The 16,821-nt window shown below is 38.1% G+C and overlaps 1 protein-coding gene across 1 annotated transcript in view; it reads right to left on the bottom strand.

The window, feature by feature from the left end:
• SORCS2 (sortilin related VPS10 domain containing receptor 2) overlaps positions 1-16,821 on the bottom strand; it is a 536,027-nt gene that overhangs the window by 222,487 nt on the left and 296,719 nt on the right. The window contains exon 3 of the mRNA XM_030239088.2: positions 13,681-13,780. Within this exon, the coding sequence (XP_030094948.1) occupies positions 13,681-13,780 (100 nt within the window). The remainder of the gene's footprint in view (positions 1-13,680; positions 13,781-16,821) is intronic.

Below are 16,821 nucleotides of genomic sequence, written 5' to 3'. Positions count from 1 at the left end.
GGATGAAAATAAGCTGGAATGGAAAGACTGAGGAAGAGACACTAGGGAAACACTTTTTTGGGAGCTTTCACAAAAAGAAAGTGGGGAGAGATGTGCCATTTCCATCAACCCACTGCTCCCAGAAGCTGACTAGAGTCACAAGGAATAAAAGCAAACAGGTCAGAGTGATGCCATACCTCCCCAGGTTACTCTTCCAGTCCTTGCTATCTGAAAAATCAATACTCAAAACACATGAAAGGCCAGATTGCAGCACTGTGCACTGCTTAACAACAACCCTAGATGAGAGGTCGTCAAACTGGAGAACATCTGATTACCATATAACATACTGCCACAGAGCAGGGCAAGCCTAAATTGAAGGTTTCCTCCTGATGTTTACAATTCCTTAAGAAATGAAAATAAGCTGGAAACTTCAATCATCTTAGTGTGCAGCGATCAACATATATTTACTGGATTTAAAAGTAAACTGAAAATTTACTGTGCATTCTTACATTATTCTTAATTTTCCTAAGATCTACCAAAAATGACTGCAACCTTGAGAACAGACCTTTTTTGGAGATTTCTGGTAAAAGCCACAGTAGATGTCACTGCCAGTTTACAGCTGTAATGCTCTCTGGGGTAATTTTGTTAGCTGAAGCTGCAGGAAGGCAGGAAGGGGGACTCTGGCATTCTGCCTCTACATCATTTGTTGATTTTTAAATAAACTTTTTTGCTATCATGAACACTGAGAGACTTAGACTTTGTCTCTTTTTTTTCCTGGATGATATTCTGAACATGGCCTAAATGCTGTGGCAGGTGACAGAGCAGTGTTAAGGAGCAGCAAAGTTCCAACCTCAAACACTGGCAAGCTGCAGTAGTTTCTTTAGTCAGAGAGCAGACAAGAGAGATGGTAAAAAACCACCACAAACAAAACCCAGCGTGCTATCAAAATGTTCAAAAGAGATAAATAACTGGCTATTACCTAAATCATGGACCACTGAACACAAGATAGAAAACCAGAGCAGTGTCACCTGTAGACTGTGAGCATCAGCCTAATGAATTTGCCTCTTAAGATCTTGGTTTAAAAAAACAGGGGAAGAGGATAATGCCCTTACTGATCAATCAAATAACAGGAAAAATACATAAGCAAAGCAGTATCCCTTGTAGCTTGGAAGTAAACTCAGAGTTATAAATATTATGTAAGTCAAAAATTTACCAGCTATCAGACTAAAAAATGTTTAAGCTTCTGGCACTTACCAGGCTATTAAAATGTCAAAGCACTTTCAGAAAAAAATAAATTTTGGCCAGAAAATGCTGAAGTAGCAAAGGCAATGTTTACAATGCACGTTTTAATTCTGACTAGTTTCCCAAGCCAAATGCTAATTTTAATTAGGAAAATTTACTATTTTTATAAGCAAACCTTGACATCATTTTAAAGCACTACATTTAAAAGGGTGACAACCTAAACAAAATATTCCACTTTATCTCATTGGTTTTTCTTATCTTAGCACCATCAACACTTTTGCAAGCATGTTATTTTAATTTGGAAGTCAAGATATATATTTTTTTTCAGAACTTTTCAGTCTTGGTAAAAATTTCTGATCTTATCCTAATACAGCCATGTGATAATGGTACTTGACCTGGTAAATGGCTTAAAGAAGTGCTAATAAAATCTTAGAAGTGTAAAAAGTGTGAATTCTGTGAACTGTGCAGAAACACAGGGGCAATGTTTTCCAACTGAGTATCTAGAATTAAGGTCCTAGGTGTGAATTCAACTGCCTTCTTCATTTCTGAATATAACTTTTTAAATATATAGTTCAAATTGCCTCAAACACTTTAGAAAAGCTTTAAAACTTTCATTATCTTCATGAAGTAGCTTTCTACAAAGTTAAGAAGTTTGGCTCAGAAGTCACATCTTTCATCTTAGACATATTTTATCCTAGATAACATATAGATGAAGATTTAATCAAATTATGTGTATTCACCTATTTAATCTTTCTAAAAAAAACAACACAAAGTGTAAAAATCTACTTGATCCGTCTTAAAGCTAATTATGATCTTACCATTAAAAATACTTCCTAAATTTTAGTCTTTGATTGTGGAAATAATGAACTTTCTGATTTTTTTTTGGTCATCAAAATATACTTTCATCTATTTTTGACTACTGATATTTATGGTATTGATAGACCTTCCACAAGCCCAAACTCCCCTGTAAGCTGGTAATAATTTATATTATTTAATTAATCAAATGCTTTGTTGGGATGGAAAAGACTAGTTTTCAAGACTAGTCTTCAAGCTGAGAGGTTGGCTTAGAAGTGTGGCTTATTATTAAATTTCTCTAATTTCTTTCCCATGCAAGTAATTTACATCTTTCTGTTTCCACTTCTGTGAAAGGGAAATCTTACAACCTCTCCGGAATTCCCAAAGTTATTAAGGGGAGACGCCAAGGCTTCCACATGCACATAAAATTCTGAGATCTTATGGCAGAGTACAGCACACAAGTGGTTTTAATATGGTCCTGCAATATACCAAGCAATACATTAGTACCTCCTGAATGGAATTTTTAGTCCAGAACAGACGCTTTTATAGACTTTGTCAGCCTAAGTCAAGTGAAAAGTTACAGCTGGGCCTTGCAATAATATACAGCACATAAGAGTTTCTGAGGAGCCTTTGCTTTGCAATCCCAAAGGCCAGCCCAAATCCTGTATCCCTGAGTCTTACATAGTAAATATGTAAAAAGAATAAGATAGATCCAGACCCAGACTTCCTGCTCCTGTGCTAGAGCACTTTGCAGAGCAGAGAAGCATTTCTGAAATCCTCAGCAGCAGCAGGTAAGAGAATCATTGCCTCTCCTGGAGCCCACAGAAAGAACAAAATGTGAGACTCTATTATTCTCATGGACAGACTGGAACCTTTAGCCAAACCCCACTAATTTATGCCTGCCAGCACTGCATCCCTAACAAACTGTAAAAGCATTTAAACACAGAGTGATGCAATCTGTAAAAAAATTTGTTCATGAGTATGGCTAAATAAAAAAAACCAGGACATAGATCAGCACTAAAAAACTACTCTACTGCATTTACTATCCTAAATTGATATGAGATGTTTGATTATTCCCATGGATCCCAGGCTGATTTCTGTAGTCATAGTTACACTGAAAGCACAGCTTTTATGCAACTTGCAGTTGTCTGGTTTTGGCACTGATTTTTCAAGATAAACACCCACAATCCCCCAGTGCTACCTGACACACTTCCATCCCACACCCTCCCTGCACAGATTTGTGCCTTCTAAAAGAATGAGAACATCTTAGTCAAATCTGAAAGCCAATTTAAGACCCAGTCTGCTAATTTTGTTTAGAGGACTGAGAATAAAATAATATATCTGTAAATTGCAGCAAAAATTAATCCTGTTCTATTTGGGGCAAAAAGCTGACTTTTCTCATTTCAGTGAAAATAAAGATATTACCATCATGTTCAAATTATTACCTATGTACAGACCAGCCATGACTGATAAAAGCTGAACCATCTTAAAAAGTACAGGAGCACATTTAAAAAAATTATTTCCAGCATGCTGCAAATCTTAAAATGCTGTTGAATACTGCAGGGGTGTGGCACCAAAAATACCTGATAAATGTGTATTTGTCTTGAAATGGGTCCATAAAAATACTTGGCACTTATTTAGGGATCATAGGTGATCTAGAGACTTCAGTATTATGATCTTAGGTTTATAAAAAAGAAACTAAGCCAGACTAATTCTGTACTTTGTGCAAAACCTTACCTTGCAAACTGATCTCAAGGTAGGGTGTCAAATCATGTCATGTACCAGTGGTTTTGCACCAGGAAAATGCAATTACAAGGTATGAGGCAATAGGAAGTCAGGCTTCAAGGAGGCTCAGGCTTACTCAAGGTCATAGAAACTGATGTCAGGTCTCCTGGCTTACAGCTCCCTGACTGAATCATGCAACCACCACTGTTGAAGAGATTTGTTTAATGAATGATAGTTAAGGATGTGCCAGAAGATTTATTATTATTATCCCAAGAATACTGTGATTTTTGAATAGAAACATAAATCATTAGCTACATTCTTCTAAATAATATTTTTCTTCAGTAATTGTAACCATGAAAGAAAAAGCTTTAATTTGGTCCACAATTTATGTGTGAGCTGTAGGAAGAAGCAATGCTCAAAAATGGAAAAAAATAAAAGCAGAAAGAGTTTTGGAAAGAGATTAGGAAATGGAAAAGCAGAAAGAGGTGATGAAAGGTTACAATAAAAAAAAAAAACCCAAAAAAAAAAAAAAAAAAACAAAAAACCAAAACCCAAAAGAACAGCAAAGAAAGAAATACCTGCTAGTCACAAGCTTAAACAAAATTGCAGAAAATCCCTCCTCAAAAGCAAACAGGCAATATTCAGGAGAATCCACCATTCATTTCATAGCAATCTTCTGCTATGAAGGGATGGCATCAACCTAGTGCATTACTCCCACAGATGGAAAGAATCTGTCTCTAGTACAAGCCTCAAAGAGACCACATCAAGAAGGCTTCAGAGGTGGCTTAGTTGAATATGAGATTCCAGTTTCCAGGAGGAAGAATCTTCCTCTGACAGAAACACATAGTGTGAAGAAAAAAAAAATTAAAATCCTGTTTTATTTTTGCAAGAAATTTTGCTGACTGTGCTCAAACGCATGGGTGCAGGCTGCATTAGAACATATTTGCCATACAGATCCTGCTTTTTCAGTAGACATTTGCTGCTGCTGCAGGGTGCTGGGTCTGCTGGGAGTCAGGACTCATTTCAGAATTAGAAACAGGTAAGCAAACAGCTACATTCACCCCTTCTAGTAAATGCCAAAAAGAGAGTGGAACAAACAAAGCCACTGGAATACCTAATTTCCACAATAGTTCAGAAGTCCTGCTTGTGGCGTGACAGGCTGATTGTAGAAGTTGATTGGTTTAACATCAGTTTTATTCCTGGCAGATCAGGAGGGCAGCAGCCCCAGGGATTCTCAGGGGGCTGAGCACACTGCCAGCCCTGCAAAATGGCCATGGGCACCATTTAAACCCTGCTCATTTCCACTGTGCTTCCATGCCAACCCTGGGGATAAATCCTGCTGCATCTCTGCTACTGAGAGAGCCAGGGAAGCACGAGTGGTCAGCACAAGGGAAGTTGAACAGTGGTGGTGAAGAGAAGCAGGATTTGACACATCAGTAGATTGGACAATGCTGGCAGAGTGAGAGGTGTGGATGTTGGGACTCGTCCACTGTTCCATCCCTGGGGAAATGAGAAGGAAACACACAGGGCTCCAGGAGCTGCAGACCATCCATCAGCAAGCATGATGGATATGCTTCAAACACTCTACACCACTATTTTCTTGGGGCTGTCAGGGGAATACACCTACTGCTCACAGTCCTTGCAGATCTCCTGAATGGTACTCATCTCTTGCCAAATACACTTTAGCAGTTTTCACATCGTCTCCTTAGCACGGACCTCCTGGTTCCTGCCATTAGACTCTGAATCAAGATGAAAGAGTTACAAACTTCTTCTCTTCTGCAACGTGGGGAACATGGTACAGCCTCTTGGCATGTTGGGATGCTCAGTAAATAATTAGACAAAAGTAATCTTAATATACAGGATAATTGAAATTTATATAAATAATCTAAATTATTTAAAAGCTTGCCTATGCCATCTTGGCTATGCCAGTTCAATAGAAACCTGACTCTGTTCTATAGAGTTACTTGTACCCATTTCATCCAAGCAGATTTGGTGACCAACTAAATACTTATTGAGTCAAGTAAGAGACTTGTTACTAATCCTTTACCATTTCCTCTTTTTAGTTATCTTTTCTCTCTTTTCTCCTGTTTCATCTTGCTAAGGTTCAGCATCACTAATGCAGCACATCTTCCTTTTTTGTTTTAACTGTGACAGAATTCAGGCAGATTGAGTAACTTTCTACTCTCTCTTCATATGGACACCTTCTCCTTTGGACACTATCCCATATATTATGATTTGCCTCCTTATTACATTTAATTCTGCAAGTTCCATATTACATCAGAAAGTCTTACAGGATGATATTTGCTTGGAAATGTATAGTCTTAAAAAAAAAGATGTGCATGATCCTCATAATTATTGATTAGAAGACTTTTGTAGCTTTTGCTAGGACACATTAAAGTCTCTGCTATGATGGAGAAAAGCCTCATTCAGTTCTCACTCAGGTCTAGAGATCTACTGCAGATAGTTATGGTTGATTGTTTCAGTTTGTTTTTTGCCTTAGTTGTTATCTCAAGAAGAGAAGGATTTCAAAAGTGCTTTCAGGTCAATGAGGACCTGGCCAAGCTGGACAAGGGAAACACACAGCTTGGCTGGTATCCTGCACAGCAAATCCACACCTCCCACCCCCTCTATATTTTTCTCTGGCATATGGCTCAAATTTAGAGTTGGGCCTAAGTATCTACATTTTAAAATAATGAGCTTGAAATAACAACCAAGTCTAAAGTTTGCAAAATTACCCTTATTTTTAGACATAGAAAATCAAAATCCCAGATCTTAAACCCCCCTGGCATGGAATATTGTGCATTTCCATTTCCTCTGACCAGCCACCCCTCAGCAGCACACCCTCCCCCAGGTACTGAGGGTAGCTTCAGACCTGCTTTCTACTGCATGCTCTTGATTGACTGTTCCTATTTCTCCAAGCAATGACCCCTGCTCATCATAATAGCAAATAAAACCTTGCTGAAAATACGATGCTTGGAATCCTTCTCTTTCCAGAATCACTAGGAGGGAAATAGATGTCTCTCAAGTGCTGAATCATATGCACAATGGTCTCTTAACAGTTGCTCGGAGGTCTTTTCCATTTTCACATAAATCTTTTTTATGTTGTACTCCCACCAACTAGTCATTTTATTTTTGGCTTCACTACAGTAAACTTAATTTAACATTACGTCTTTTTGGTAGTTGTTGGTGTGCTTTTATGACTAATGAGTTTTAGACAGGATATTCATAAAAACAGAACAAAAGCATCTATAATGAGCACACTGTAAAGACAGGCCTATTTTTCCTCAGAATAATTGTATGCCTGAGCACAAAAGATTGCAAAAGTTGCACATTAGGCTACAAAATCACAGTGGAAGGTCAGTCTCAAAAACTTAAATTGAGATCTCTAAGCATCAAATGAATTCTAGGATAGAATAATAACAAGAATGTTCAGGCATGCAGCCATTTAGCTCACACACCTTCTACCTTGATGAGCAATTATCCTGCATACCTACATACTGTGGGAAACCTGTGTGCTGGTCATGGCATTCTGCTGGTCACTTGTATTGTTAGTCAGGTTTGTTGGCTTGCCTGATTTTTGTGGGTTGCTTTCTTTCTTTTTTTTTTAATATCAATTGCAGCCTTTAAAGACAGTGTACTTCAGGTACTGGACTGTAGAATATTATTTGTTCCAAGAGAGTGGAATTGACACAAAAATTTCAGAGGCACCTTCAGCTTGCATGGATCAATGTTTTAGTAGACATGCATTCAAAAGGGTATTCAAAGACAAACCTGTGATGATCAAAAAGATCAACAAGATCAAACCATGATGAACAAGATCTGGGGATTCCTTCTAGCTGTGCACATACAAGAACAGGATGGAGAAATGCACAGAAAGAGTTTTGATGGAAACAAAACTAAACCTTTCTCTGTCACACTGTAGGAAAATGCATTCATTATCTCCTCGTTAGGACAAAGAGTATTCTCAAATAAAGCAGTAACACTGCTCCTACCTTCCACTTATTGAAAGGGTTACAAGGAGTTAGAATATGACAATGACACAGGAGTTACACTTTTTTTTATGCAGCCCTGTTTACATACAAATTGTGAAAAAGCCCTGTTTTCTCAACCATAGCAGAAATCAGTCCAGCTGGAAAGCTATGGCTCCTACCCTCCATTTAGCCAGTAAATAACTCAAATACTTCTTTAATAGCCAGATCCCAAGCCATTGTTTCATCCACAGCTTTAATTTTCAACAGTTCCACTCTGTTTCTCAAAGCTTTATCCTATTTCTTCCACATATACATAGTCACACCCCATCAAACAGCATCCATCAAATCCTCCCTATATATGTCATGGGCTTGGTAGTGCTGGATGAACCTCTGCTGTGGACTGTGACTTCAGCTAACAGCTCAATGAAAGCTCTGACTGTTTTAACCTATTGGGTTCCACTTGCATTTAGCAGCTTCCTGGTTGTCAACGAAGCAACTGCTCATCAATTGTGTGTGAATAAAAGCTGGGATTTCTGCCCAGGATTGCCTCTCACAGCAATCTACCAACTAGCAAAGTGTGGGTGGGGGAAAAAAAAAAGTCAATTATTTGGCATATTTCTGGTAGTATCTAGAATACCTGAAGACAAACTGAACAGTCATGGACTTAAGCCTTAAGCAAGATGATGCAGTCAGGTCACATTAGTGCTCTGATGGTGCATCACTGGAATAAAATGGAATGGTGACACTGCTTATAAGGCAAGAACACATCATGGCAGAGGTCTCAACATACAAACTCCTATTCTGTAATTTCACAGGGAAATGTTCCTCAAGTAACTACTCATCTTATTGAAAGGAATATCCCTTACCTGACTACTAGTAAAAGTGTAAGATAATTTTGCTCTCTATATTTGAAGATGTTCTGGTATGGTCTCTAAGGAAACTGATACTTGAGAAGAATTATTCCTTACAAGTGAATGTAGTCACACTGCACTTTGACAAATTCCACAACCAATTGTTCTGCTCTGAAAGACAAATGTCAAAATTATGTAGGGCTGCATTTACCTGTAAATGCTTACAAATGTTGCTCAAAACAACTGTAGGTCTGGCAAATACTCTTCTGTAAAGTGTAACTCATACTATTTAAATTATCAGGAATTAAAATAGTGTATAAAAAAGCCTATATCCTTATTATTATCTTAAGTGTTCTGCCTTGCTTGGCAAGCAAGAATATATTCGTCACCTTTTCTTTCAGTTTGGAAAAAACATGCTACTGGTTATTGTGACAGCTGGGAAATGTAAGTGTTCAACTCATTTAACTAATAAGTTAGTGTATCACAATCAATACTTATTTTCTCTTAATATCAAAAGCCTGAATATAAACTGCTTAGCTGCATGTTTTCCAAAAGCATATAAACAGAAGGAGGGATGCACCAATTACATTAGCAGGAGTTAAAATTAAAATATGCACTGAATGTGAGGGAAAAAAATCAGTGTGTTCATTCCACTCCTCCCCAGCAACACTACATAAAATCAAATATGTAATTTCTACATCCAACAGCATATATGCCCCAAAAAATTTAAATATTTTATTGATAATTTAGCTTAGTTAAATTAAATTCTGCTAACTTTTTTCTTCTGTAGAAAGAATTTACTTTGTTCACCTGATTCCAGATTGACACTATGGAAGCCTTAATCCCATACTCTATAAACCACACACACATCACACTTCCAAGTCACAATTAAAATGTTGGTTTGGAAAACAGAGAAAGAAAGCAAATTATTTCCTGCACATAGTACATGATGGATTTCCTGCACCATTTGACACTATCAGCATGTGCTAATTACTGAAAAAGAACTAATTACACAAATTCTGTTGTTTAAAGTGCAGGGACATCCCTTATCACTGCACAACCCTTCAAGACTGCATAGGGAAAGGCTATTTTATAACACAGATCAATGAAAAAGTGCTTCAAATGGAGAAGTTAGCATCAGAGAGCTTACATAGCAGAACTCCCCTTCACTAGTCTACAGCTTTCCAAATCCATATTAGTGTCTTTAGCTGTGGGTTTATACTACACTAAAACCAGACAGAATGCAAACCAAGTATTAATGCCTCCTGAGGAAGCATAAACTCTTAATTAGAGTGTGACCTTGCCTATTACTCTTCTGTTTCATGGCATTTAGGGTGATGATCTATGATCCTACTTAGTCATTTGCAGGTAGGTCAAAGTGTTTTCTACTTGTGCAGCTGCTGACTGCAATTCAACTCTGCCTCACAAATAATACAGCCACAGTTCACACCTCCATCCCACCATTTCATCAGAAATGTCCATTCAGAGCAACAAACAAAGCCCTCTAAAGCTCTGTCCTCAGAGATTTGCCATCATTTCTTGTCAAAACTGGGTTTCATAGCTTGAGTCCTCTGGTAACTGCAGCAACACAATTTCTGCATTTGAGTTCTGCTGCCTTCAGCCAGAAAAAGACTCAGAGTGAATGAATTTACCTGAACTGTCAAAAGATTGTGTAGACATGACCTTGATACAACTCCTTCCAGATTCTTAACTTAGGCCTATGAACAGTACTCACCACAACTTGTTCATAGAAGGCTGTGGCACATTTTCAAAGCAAAATGGAATGTGCCACTTTTTGAATGAATATCCTGGGGTTTATAGATTATTTCCATACTTCCTCCAGTTTATTCAGTTCCCAACATTCCTATATTTTACCTTATAACCTTGTGGGGTTTTTTATACAATCCTTTTTCCATATAGTACTATGCTAAAAGGATGCTGTTGTACTTTTTTGCTAATGCACTTCTTCATCAACTGCATTATTTTCAATACATCTTAAGAAAATTAAAATTAGAGTAATTCACAGATAATTTCCAGAACAATTTCACATTTACTGTAGAAAGCTCACTTAAAATTCCATTGCTCTGTCTGGTATGATTGCAACTCACAGAGTGGAAGCAAGTTGAGTGAAAGTCCAAGCCAATCCAGGAGCTGGTATACTGGAAGCTATGAACTGTAAAAATTATGTCAGCCCAAGAACTAGACTGGAACCTTCTAGCAGATATTTTATTTAATTGCATTTCAAAACAAACAAACAAACAAACAAACAAACAAACAATCTCCCACTTGTGTTTGTTTCTTGGCCCATGAGAGCTCTAGTCACACCGCCCAAATCAAAGAAGGCAAAGGCTGGGACTGGGAGAATGAAGAACTTGCCATGGTAGAGGAGAACAGGTTTGAGACCATCTCAGGAACATGAAGGTGCACAGGTCCATGGGACTTGATAAGAGGAATCCACAGGCCCTGAGGGAACTGGTGGATGAAATGAGCCAAGGGCTCTGTGATACTTAATTGCCAGCTGGGGTTAAACCATGACCCATCTCTTTGTGTGTCTTTGTGTGTCTGTAGGAAGCCACAGTTTGATTCTGTTCAACCCCACAAAAGTCACAAAGTCAGTTACAGAGACCACCTTATTCTCATTGAACTCTCACAAAGAACTATGATTTAACAGTATGAACTGCCTGGAGATACCCATATTTCTCCTTTGGGGTTTTTCGGTGGGTTTTTTGTTTGTTTGTTTGTTTGGGTTTTTTGGTTTTGGGGTTTTTATTGTTTTGTTTTTTGGGTTTTTTTGGTTGGTTGCTTGGTTGGTTGGTTTTGGTTTAGGTTTTTTCTTATTATCCAGGGAGAGAGCTTGACCAGATACCTAATTCTAAAGAACTTAAATCAGATGTGGTTAATGCTCTGATGACACTGAGGTGGGAATGATGAGCTTTAAATGGGTAGTATCTGTTCTTCCACAGATGAGGACTACAATGGCTAAATGAAATGAAATCATAGAACACTTTTTACTATGTGAAGTACTAAAAATCCCTATAAATGTATTTTATCTCTGCTTTCATGTATTTTCCCAGTCACTAAATACTAAGTGGTAGCTTGGGACCACTTATGCTTTGAATTTAAAGTGCACACTCAGTTCCAGTATATGCAGTCAGCACTCCAGTTTCCATTTTCAGTGCATTTTAAAAGATGTGAACTGGTTGAAGAAAACTCACACCATAATGATCTGAAGTAACATCAAAAACAAGTAAAACCCTGAAGCTTCTGCTCAGCTATGAAAAAGGGAGTCAGATTTCTAAATATTCTATTCCACCCAAGGCAACTGTGCTGAAAGAGACAGACAGGGAGATATGTTCCTCCATCATCCCAAATAACCTGTGTGAGATCAACTTAGTCTTGCTCTTAATGCCCTAATCAAAGGTCCAGCACCTAAAATTTCTCATCACAATAAACTTACAACATGAAGCTCTTAAAACATGAAGACTTCCCTCTTACCTTCCACAGGTGACTGTAAAACCTCCAATAACAGTGTGAAGCTGTTGGCTAAAGGATGCAACCCCACTGCTTTCATCATTTTTTGTACCACATATGCATGTATATTTCCATGTATTAATATATCTCCCTCTGGCATCATTTAAAGGCCCCAGAAATCAAAGGGATTTTCTGTATCAGGTGGCTTTCAATATCATAATAGTTTACTAAGTGGGGTTTGTATCTCTAAGAACTTCAACTTGTGAAATTCAGTAGAATATAGATTTTTCTTAGACAGGATTAAGATGAGGGTTCTTGTGAACACTGGTCTGTCTTTCAGGCCTGAAATAAAGCAGAGATCTTACTGCTGTTTATTTTCTCACACAACTGGCACAATCATATTGTCACTGAACCCTGGTGCTTGGGCAGGCTTTGATATTGTAGCTGATTGAGCTGGGAAAGATCCTCCACGGGGCTCTCATCCATCTCACTCTTCAAGCTTTTATTTCAGAAACTGAGATGGGTAAAGATTTTTGGGTTTAATCTTTTGGACTTGAAACCACCAGTAGATCGTATATCTGAGATACACAATCTGAAGAAACTTTGTGCCTATTGGCAGTTCCACCTCAAGAAACAAAATAATACTTTGTGGCTTTGCAACAGATTAAAAATATATTACCAATCTCAGAGATAGCACATTTTGGGCACAAAATTCCAGTGACAATTTCAAGGGAAATACAATATGTACTTAATCATTGAGGCAGCCTTATGAAGTTCCACTGATTTTTGATTAAGCAAAACAGACAGAAAAACACAACAAACATTGTTCTTCCAATCAGAGACCTCTACTGGAAATCAGTGTTTCTGTATTACACTGGATTTAAAAGGCCCTTATCAAGAGAAAATTCTTATTTCATGAAAGGCCCACTGTGCTTATGTTTTACATTGTACTTCACAATTCTTGCTATTTAAATCACAGGCACTCTGAAGACATAGAAGGGCTGTTACTGTGATTTTTTCCCCCCATAATCATTGTTCCTTTGCTTCTAATATAACATCCATTGTAAATACACACACAGGGTTGATTTTGCTCTCACTTATAAAGCCCACTTAACCTTTTTAGGTTCCAGGAAAATTGTTTTGTTTCTTTGTAATGATGCAGGAACATTTCTTAAGAAAGCTTCAAGGAGAGTGGTTTATAAAATTTATTTAATTAAGGTTCTACACGGGATAAACATCATTATCAATGACAGCCTGCCCAATCCCTATACTTTATATTAAGGAACGTGCAAAGAACTTGTGCATTAAAGATTAAGAGTTTCAATGTTAGTCCCAGAATCCATTGGGATGTGTGAAAACCTACAGAATTTCCTTTTTCATTTGCATGGAAAACACAATGAAAGATTGATTTCCAGGAGTAATATAAATCAATGATCTCATAAGGTTTCCATGTCCATCAAGGTAGTTTTTTTTCTGGTGTTACTATTCAGGAACAATAACATCCCACTTCTGTATGTCACAAATGCACCAAAGGGGATCTTCACCATCTTGAAAATCAGTTTCCTACACTGTGAAAACCTGTAAAACACTCTTTACATTGTTGCAGAATCTCACCTGCACTACAAAAATGGTTCTTTGCCACATACCTTCTTTTTGTTGGTGGAACAAATGTAGAAATTGTCAATAACAGTGGCAATCCCAGGCTGCAGATTCAACTTTGTGTATAATGTCCCAAAATCTGAAGACCTGAAAGAAATCAAACATCTGTAAGTGCTCTTTTTTAAAGGCTTCAGCATTGAAACCCTGCAAAGAAAATCCCTCACTGTGCACCAACTGTCCATTTTCAATGCTTCTCTGCCATCCTTTTGCTCTTTTCAGTGTTCATTAGCTACTAAAAGAAATCCACTACTATGAAGAAAACTGTATGCTAGGCTTGAAAAAACTGGCTAGTTCTGTCTGTACTTTGACTTTCTCTGCAGTGCTAGTTTATTTTTTTCTGTGCAGTGACAGAAGCCTGACATGTACACCTTTCCATCACCACCCACAAGGTGGGTGATGGAAAAAAAGAGCTATGAAGAGCACAGGCTCATTGGCAACAGCATCTCCTCAGCTATGCAGAAAAAGAAGATTTGACTTCAGAGCTTGCTGTTCCATAAGAGAAGAATTTGGCCCAAGATCTAGAAGATTCACATTAGACCTCTAGCATAATTAGTATTGAATAAAGGTATCCCATCCACTCCTCCAGCTCTTTTTCAGAGGATCACTAAGTTTTGAATTAAAAAAGGAAAGTCAGTATTTGGCCATCAGTACATCACACAGTCATCTCTACGAGTATTTCAAATGTGGGCGCTCTGCAGAATTTTTTCCATATTTCTGGAAAGCCGGCAGTGAAAAATGGCATCCATGCTCTGCAGCTGTATTGCCAATTTCAATTATAAAAAGAATAGACAATTAAAATGTTAATATAAAGAAAAGTTAGAGAAATTCAAAGCAAGTCACACCCAAATTTAAATCACTTTGGATGAAACCTTGCTTATTCTGTTTAGGATCACATTGTACCATATGCACTCTCCATATTTACAGTTATTCATTTTGCATTTGGAAAGGGATTCAGACACATCTAAGGCTCTTGTCCCTTCTTCACCAAGAAGCACTCCCTAGGACAGAGAGTTGGTGTGAGAACTTCCACTCTATACACCGTTTTCTCTCCCTGGAATAACAAACAGGGCTGAAAGTACCCTGCCCTAACTCTGCATCACTCAAACAGCTGGGAGCGCTCAAAAGCTCTCATGTCCAAGAGAACTGAGACAAGGCTCTTCCTCCCAGTGTGACACTGCACTGCCTGTGCAGTGATTTCTGCCCTACAGTCCCTTTCTACCATGTTCATTGCTCCCCAGCAGGCTCTGCTGCCTCATGCCCCTCACCCAGGGCAGTCACTGCTGAAGTTTGTGGGAGCACGACTGAGTACAATGAGAGAGAACAGTGAAGAACCAAATCTCTGGCTGAGTGTGTACACATTGAGAAGTAGCCCACTGCCTGAGGTGTCCTCCAAGCCACGTGATGCAGGTTATTCCCTGAAGGGCTGATGCCCACAGAAGGCCACCATAAGCATCCCACCTATGTCCCAGTGCCACCCAGAATGTCACTGAAGTTGGAGGGCATGTTGTATGAAGCCAGAGATGTCTTCTGTGTTTTCACCAATCCAGCTTTCCACAAGGTACAGGAACTTTCAGCTGCTGCCCTGGAGCAGCTTTCTATGTCTTTGGCATCAGTGATGCCAAAGACATCACAAAACAGTGATATGCCTGGAACAGGTCCTGAGAAATACCTAGAAAGGTTCATGTTTACCTTGATTTTCTTCTTTCTCCACCAGTTAAAAAAACCCAACTGGTCATAACACTATGACACTCAGGCCATCCTCCAGCCTAAAGCTGAGAGTTTAACCATTTTATAGAGTTATCTGAATAGAATTTATAGGACTTTTTTCCCCCACAATGTTGCTTTCTCTGCAGATACACAGCAATGGATTAGAGAATTAACTGAATCATAGCAATTCCATTTTGACAAATAAACATGTAGATACCAAACACATAAAACTACAGTACAAGTGGGTGTTCAAATTAAAATTCTAAGGGGAATAAGATGGACAGTGCTAAACCTCATTTGCCAGTGGTATTTGACAGAAAGAAATTAAAGCAAAGACTTAAAATATCAACTTCAGACAGATGTACTGAAACCATGCAGAACAAGTGTGTATAATAGAAACATAACCTAGTCTATTCTCTTTGAGGGAAGAATATCAGGTTGGTGGCTAGCCCAGTAATAACATCCTGAAATAATTCTCTGAACCTTAAAGATGATTCAATTTACTTTGAAGAGGCAGTTCCAGGATTAATACAATGGGACCACTGGAGAGTGACACCATGTGAAGGACACCATGGCAACTCAGCCAATGTGTGAAAAGAGTACAGGCAGGAAGCCCAAGATAAGTAAGTTCCAAGATAAAAAGTTCTAGTCCAAAACTTTCCCTTCTAATTCTTATGACTTATAGAGAGCAATGCAAAAAATGAACAAGGTTTTAACAAGATGAGAACACTAAGATAACTACAGTATTTTCAGACAACTGTAATAATACTATACAGTCAAAAAAAATTAGGTAATAATTAGCAATCTCAAGGGAAAAAAAATATCCAGTTCCAGCCTGAGAAAATAAGCAACTATATCTCCTGAAAAGTACACCATGCCTAAACAGGAAGAACATGATTGGAAGAAGATCTGTGGATCTATTGAGTCAGACTTCCAAAGACTTCCAAATCTTTTTTCCTATAGCCCAGATTTGAGAGAGCCCAGGAATGTCAGCTATTCTTTGAGACATTCATGCACAAGAGGACATAGTTCAAGGACATCATTCAAGGGAGGCACTGTGCAAAATAATTGGTTTTCCAAATCTACTATAATCCAGAGAAAACAGGTCACCTCAACTTTTGCACTTAAAATATAACTTCAAAGTTCCTGACTCTGCATATATAAAGAACTAACATTTTGAAGTATGCAGCTAGAACAGAATATCCTTTAATTGCACTACTAAGCTACAGACAGCTGGGAGAATGAATTCTACGATACCAGTGCGCGCCTATTTCAATATATATTTCAACATATATTTGTACTTGCATAAAATTAAGGAGAGGAGGAGCCCTTTATGGTTTTGGAGTCTCTTTAAGACTTTTTTTTTTCATGTTAGGTACCCCACGCATGCTCTGTCAAGAGTATTAAGGAGATGGAAAAAC

This window comes from Serinus canaria, chromosome 4, assembly GCF_022539315.1.
Source record: "Serinus canaria isolate serCan28SL12 chromosome 4, serCan2020, whole genome shotgun sequence".
NCBI classification, from domain to species: domain Eukaryota; kingdom Metazoa; phylum Chordata; class Aves; order Passeriformes; family Fringillidae; genus Serinus; species Serinus canaria.
This window is presented reverse-complemented; position numbering and strand designations above follow the sequence as displayed.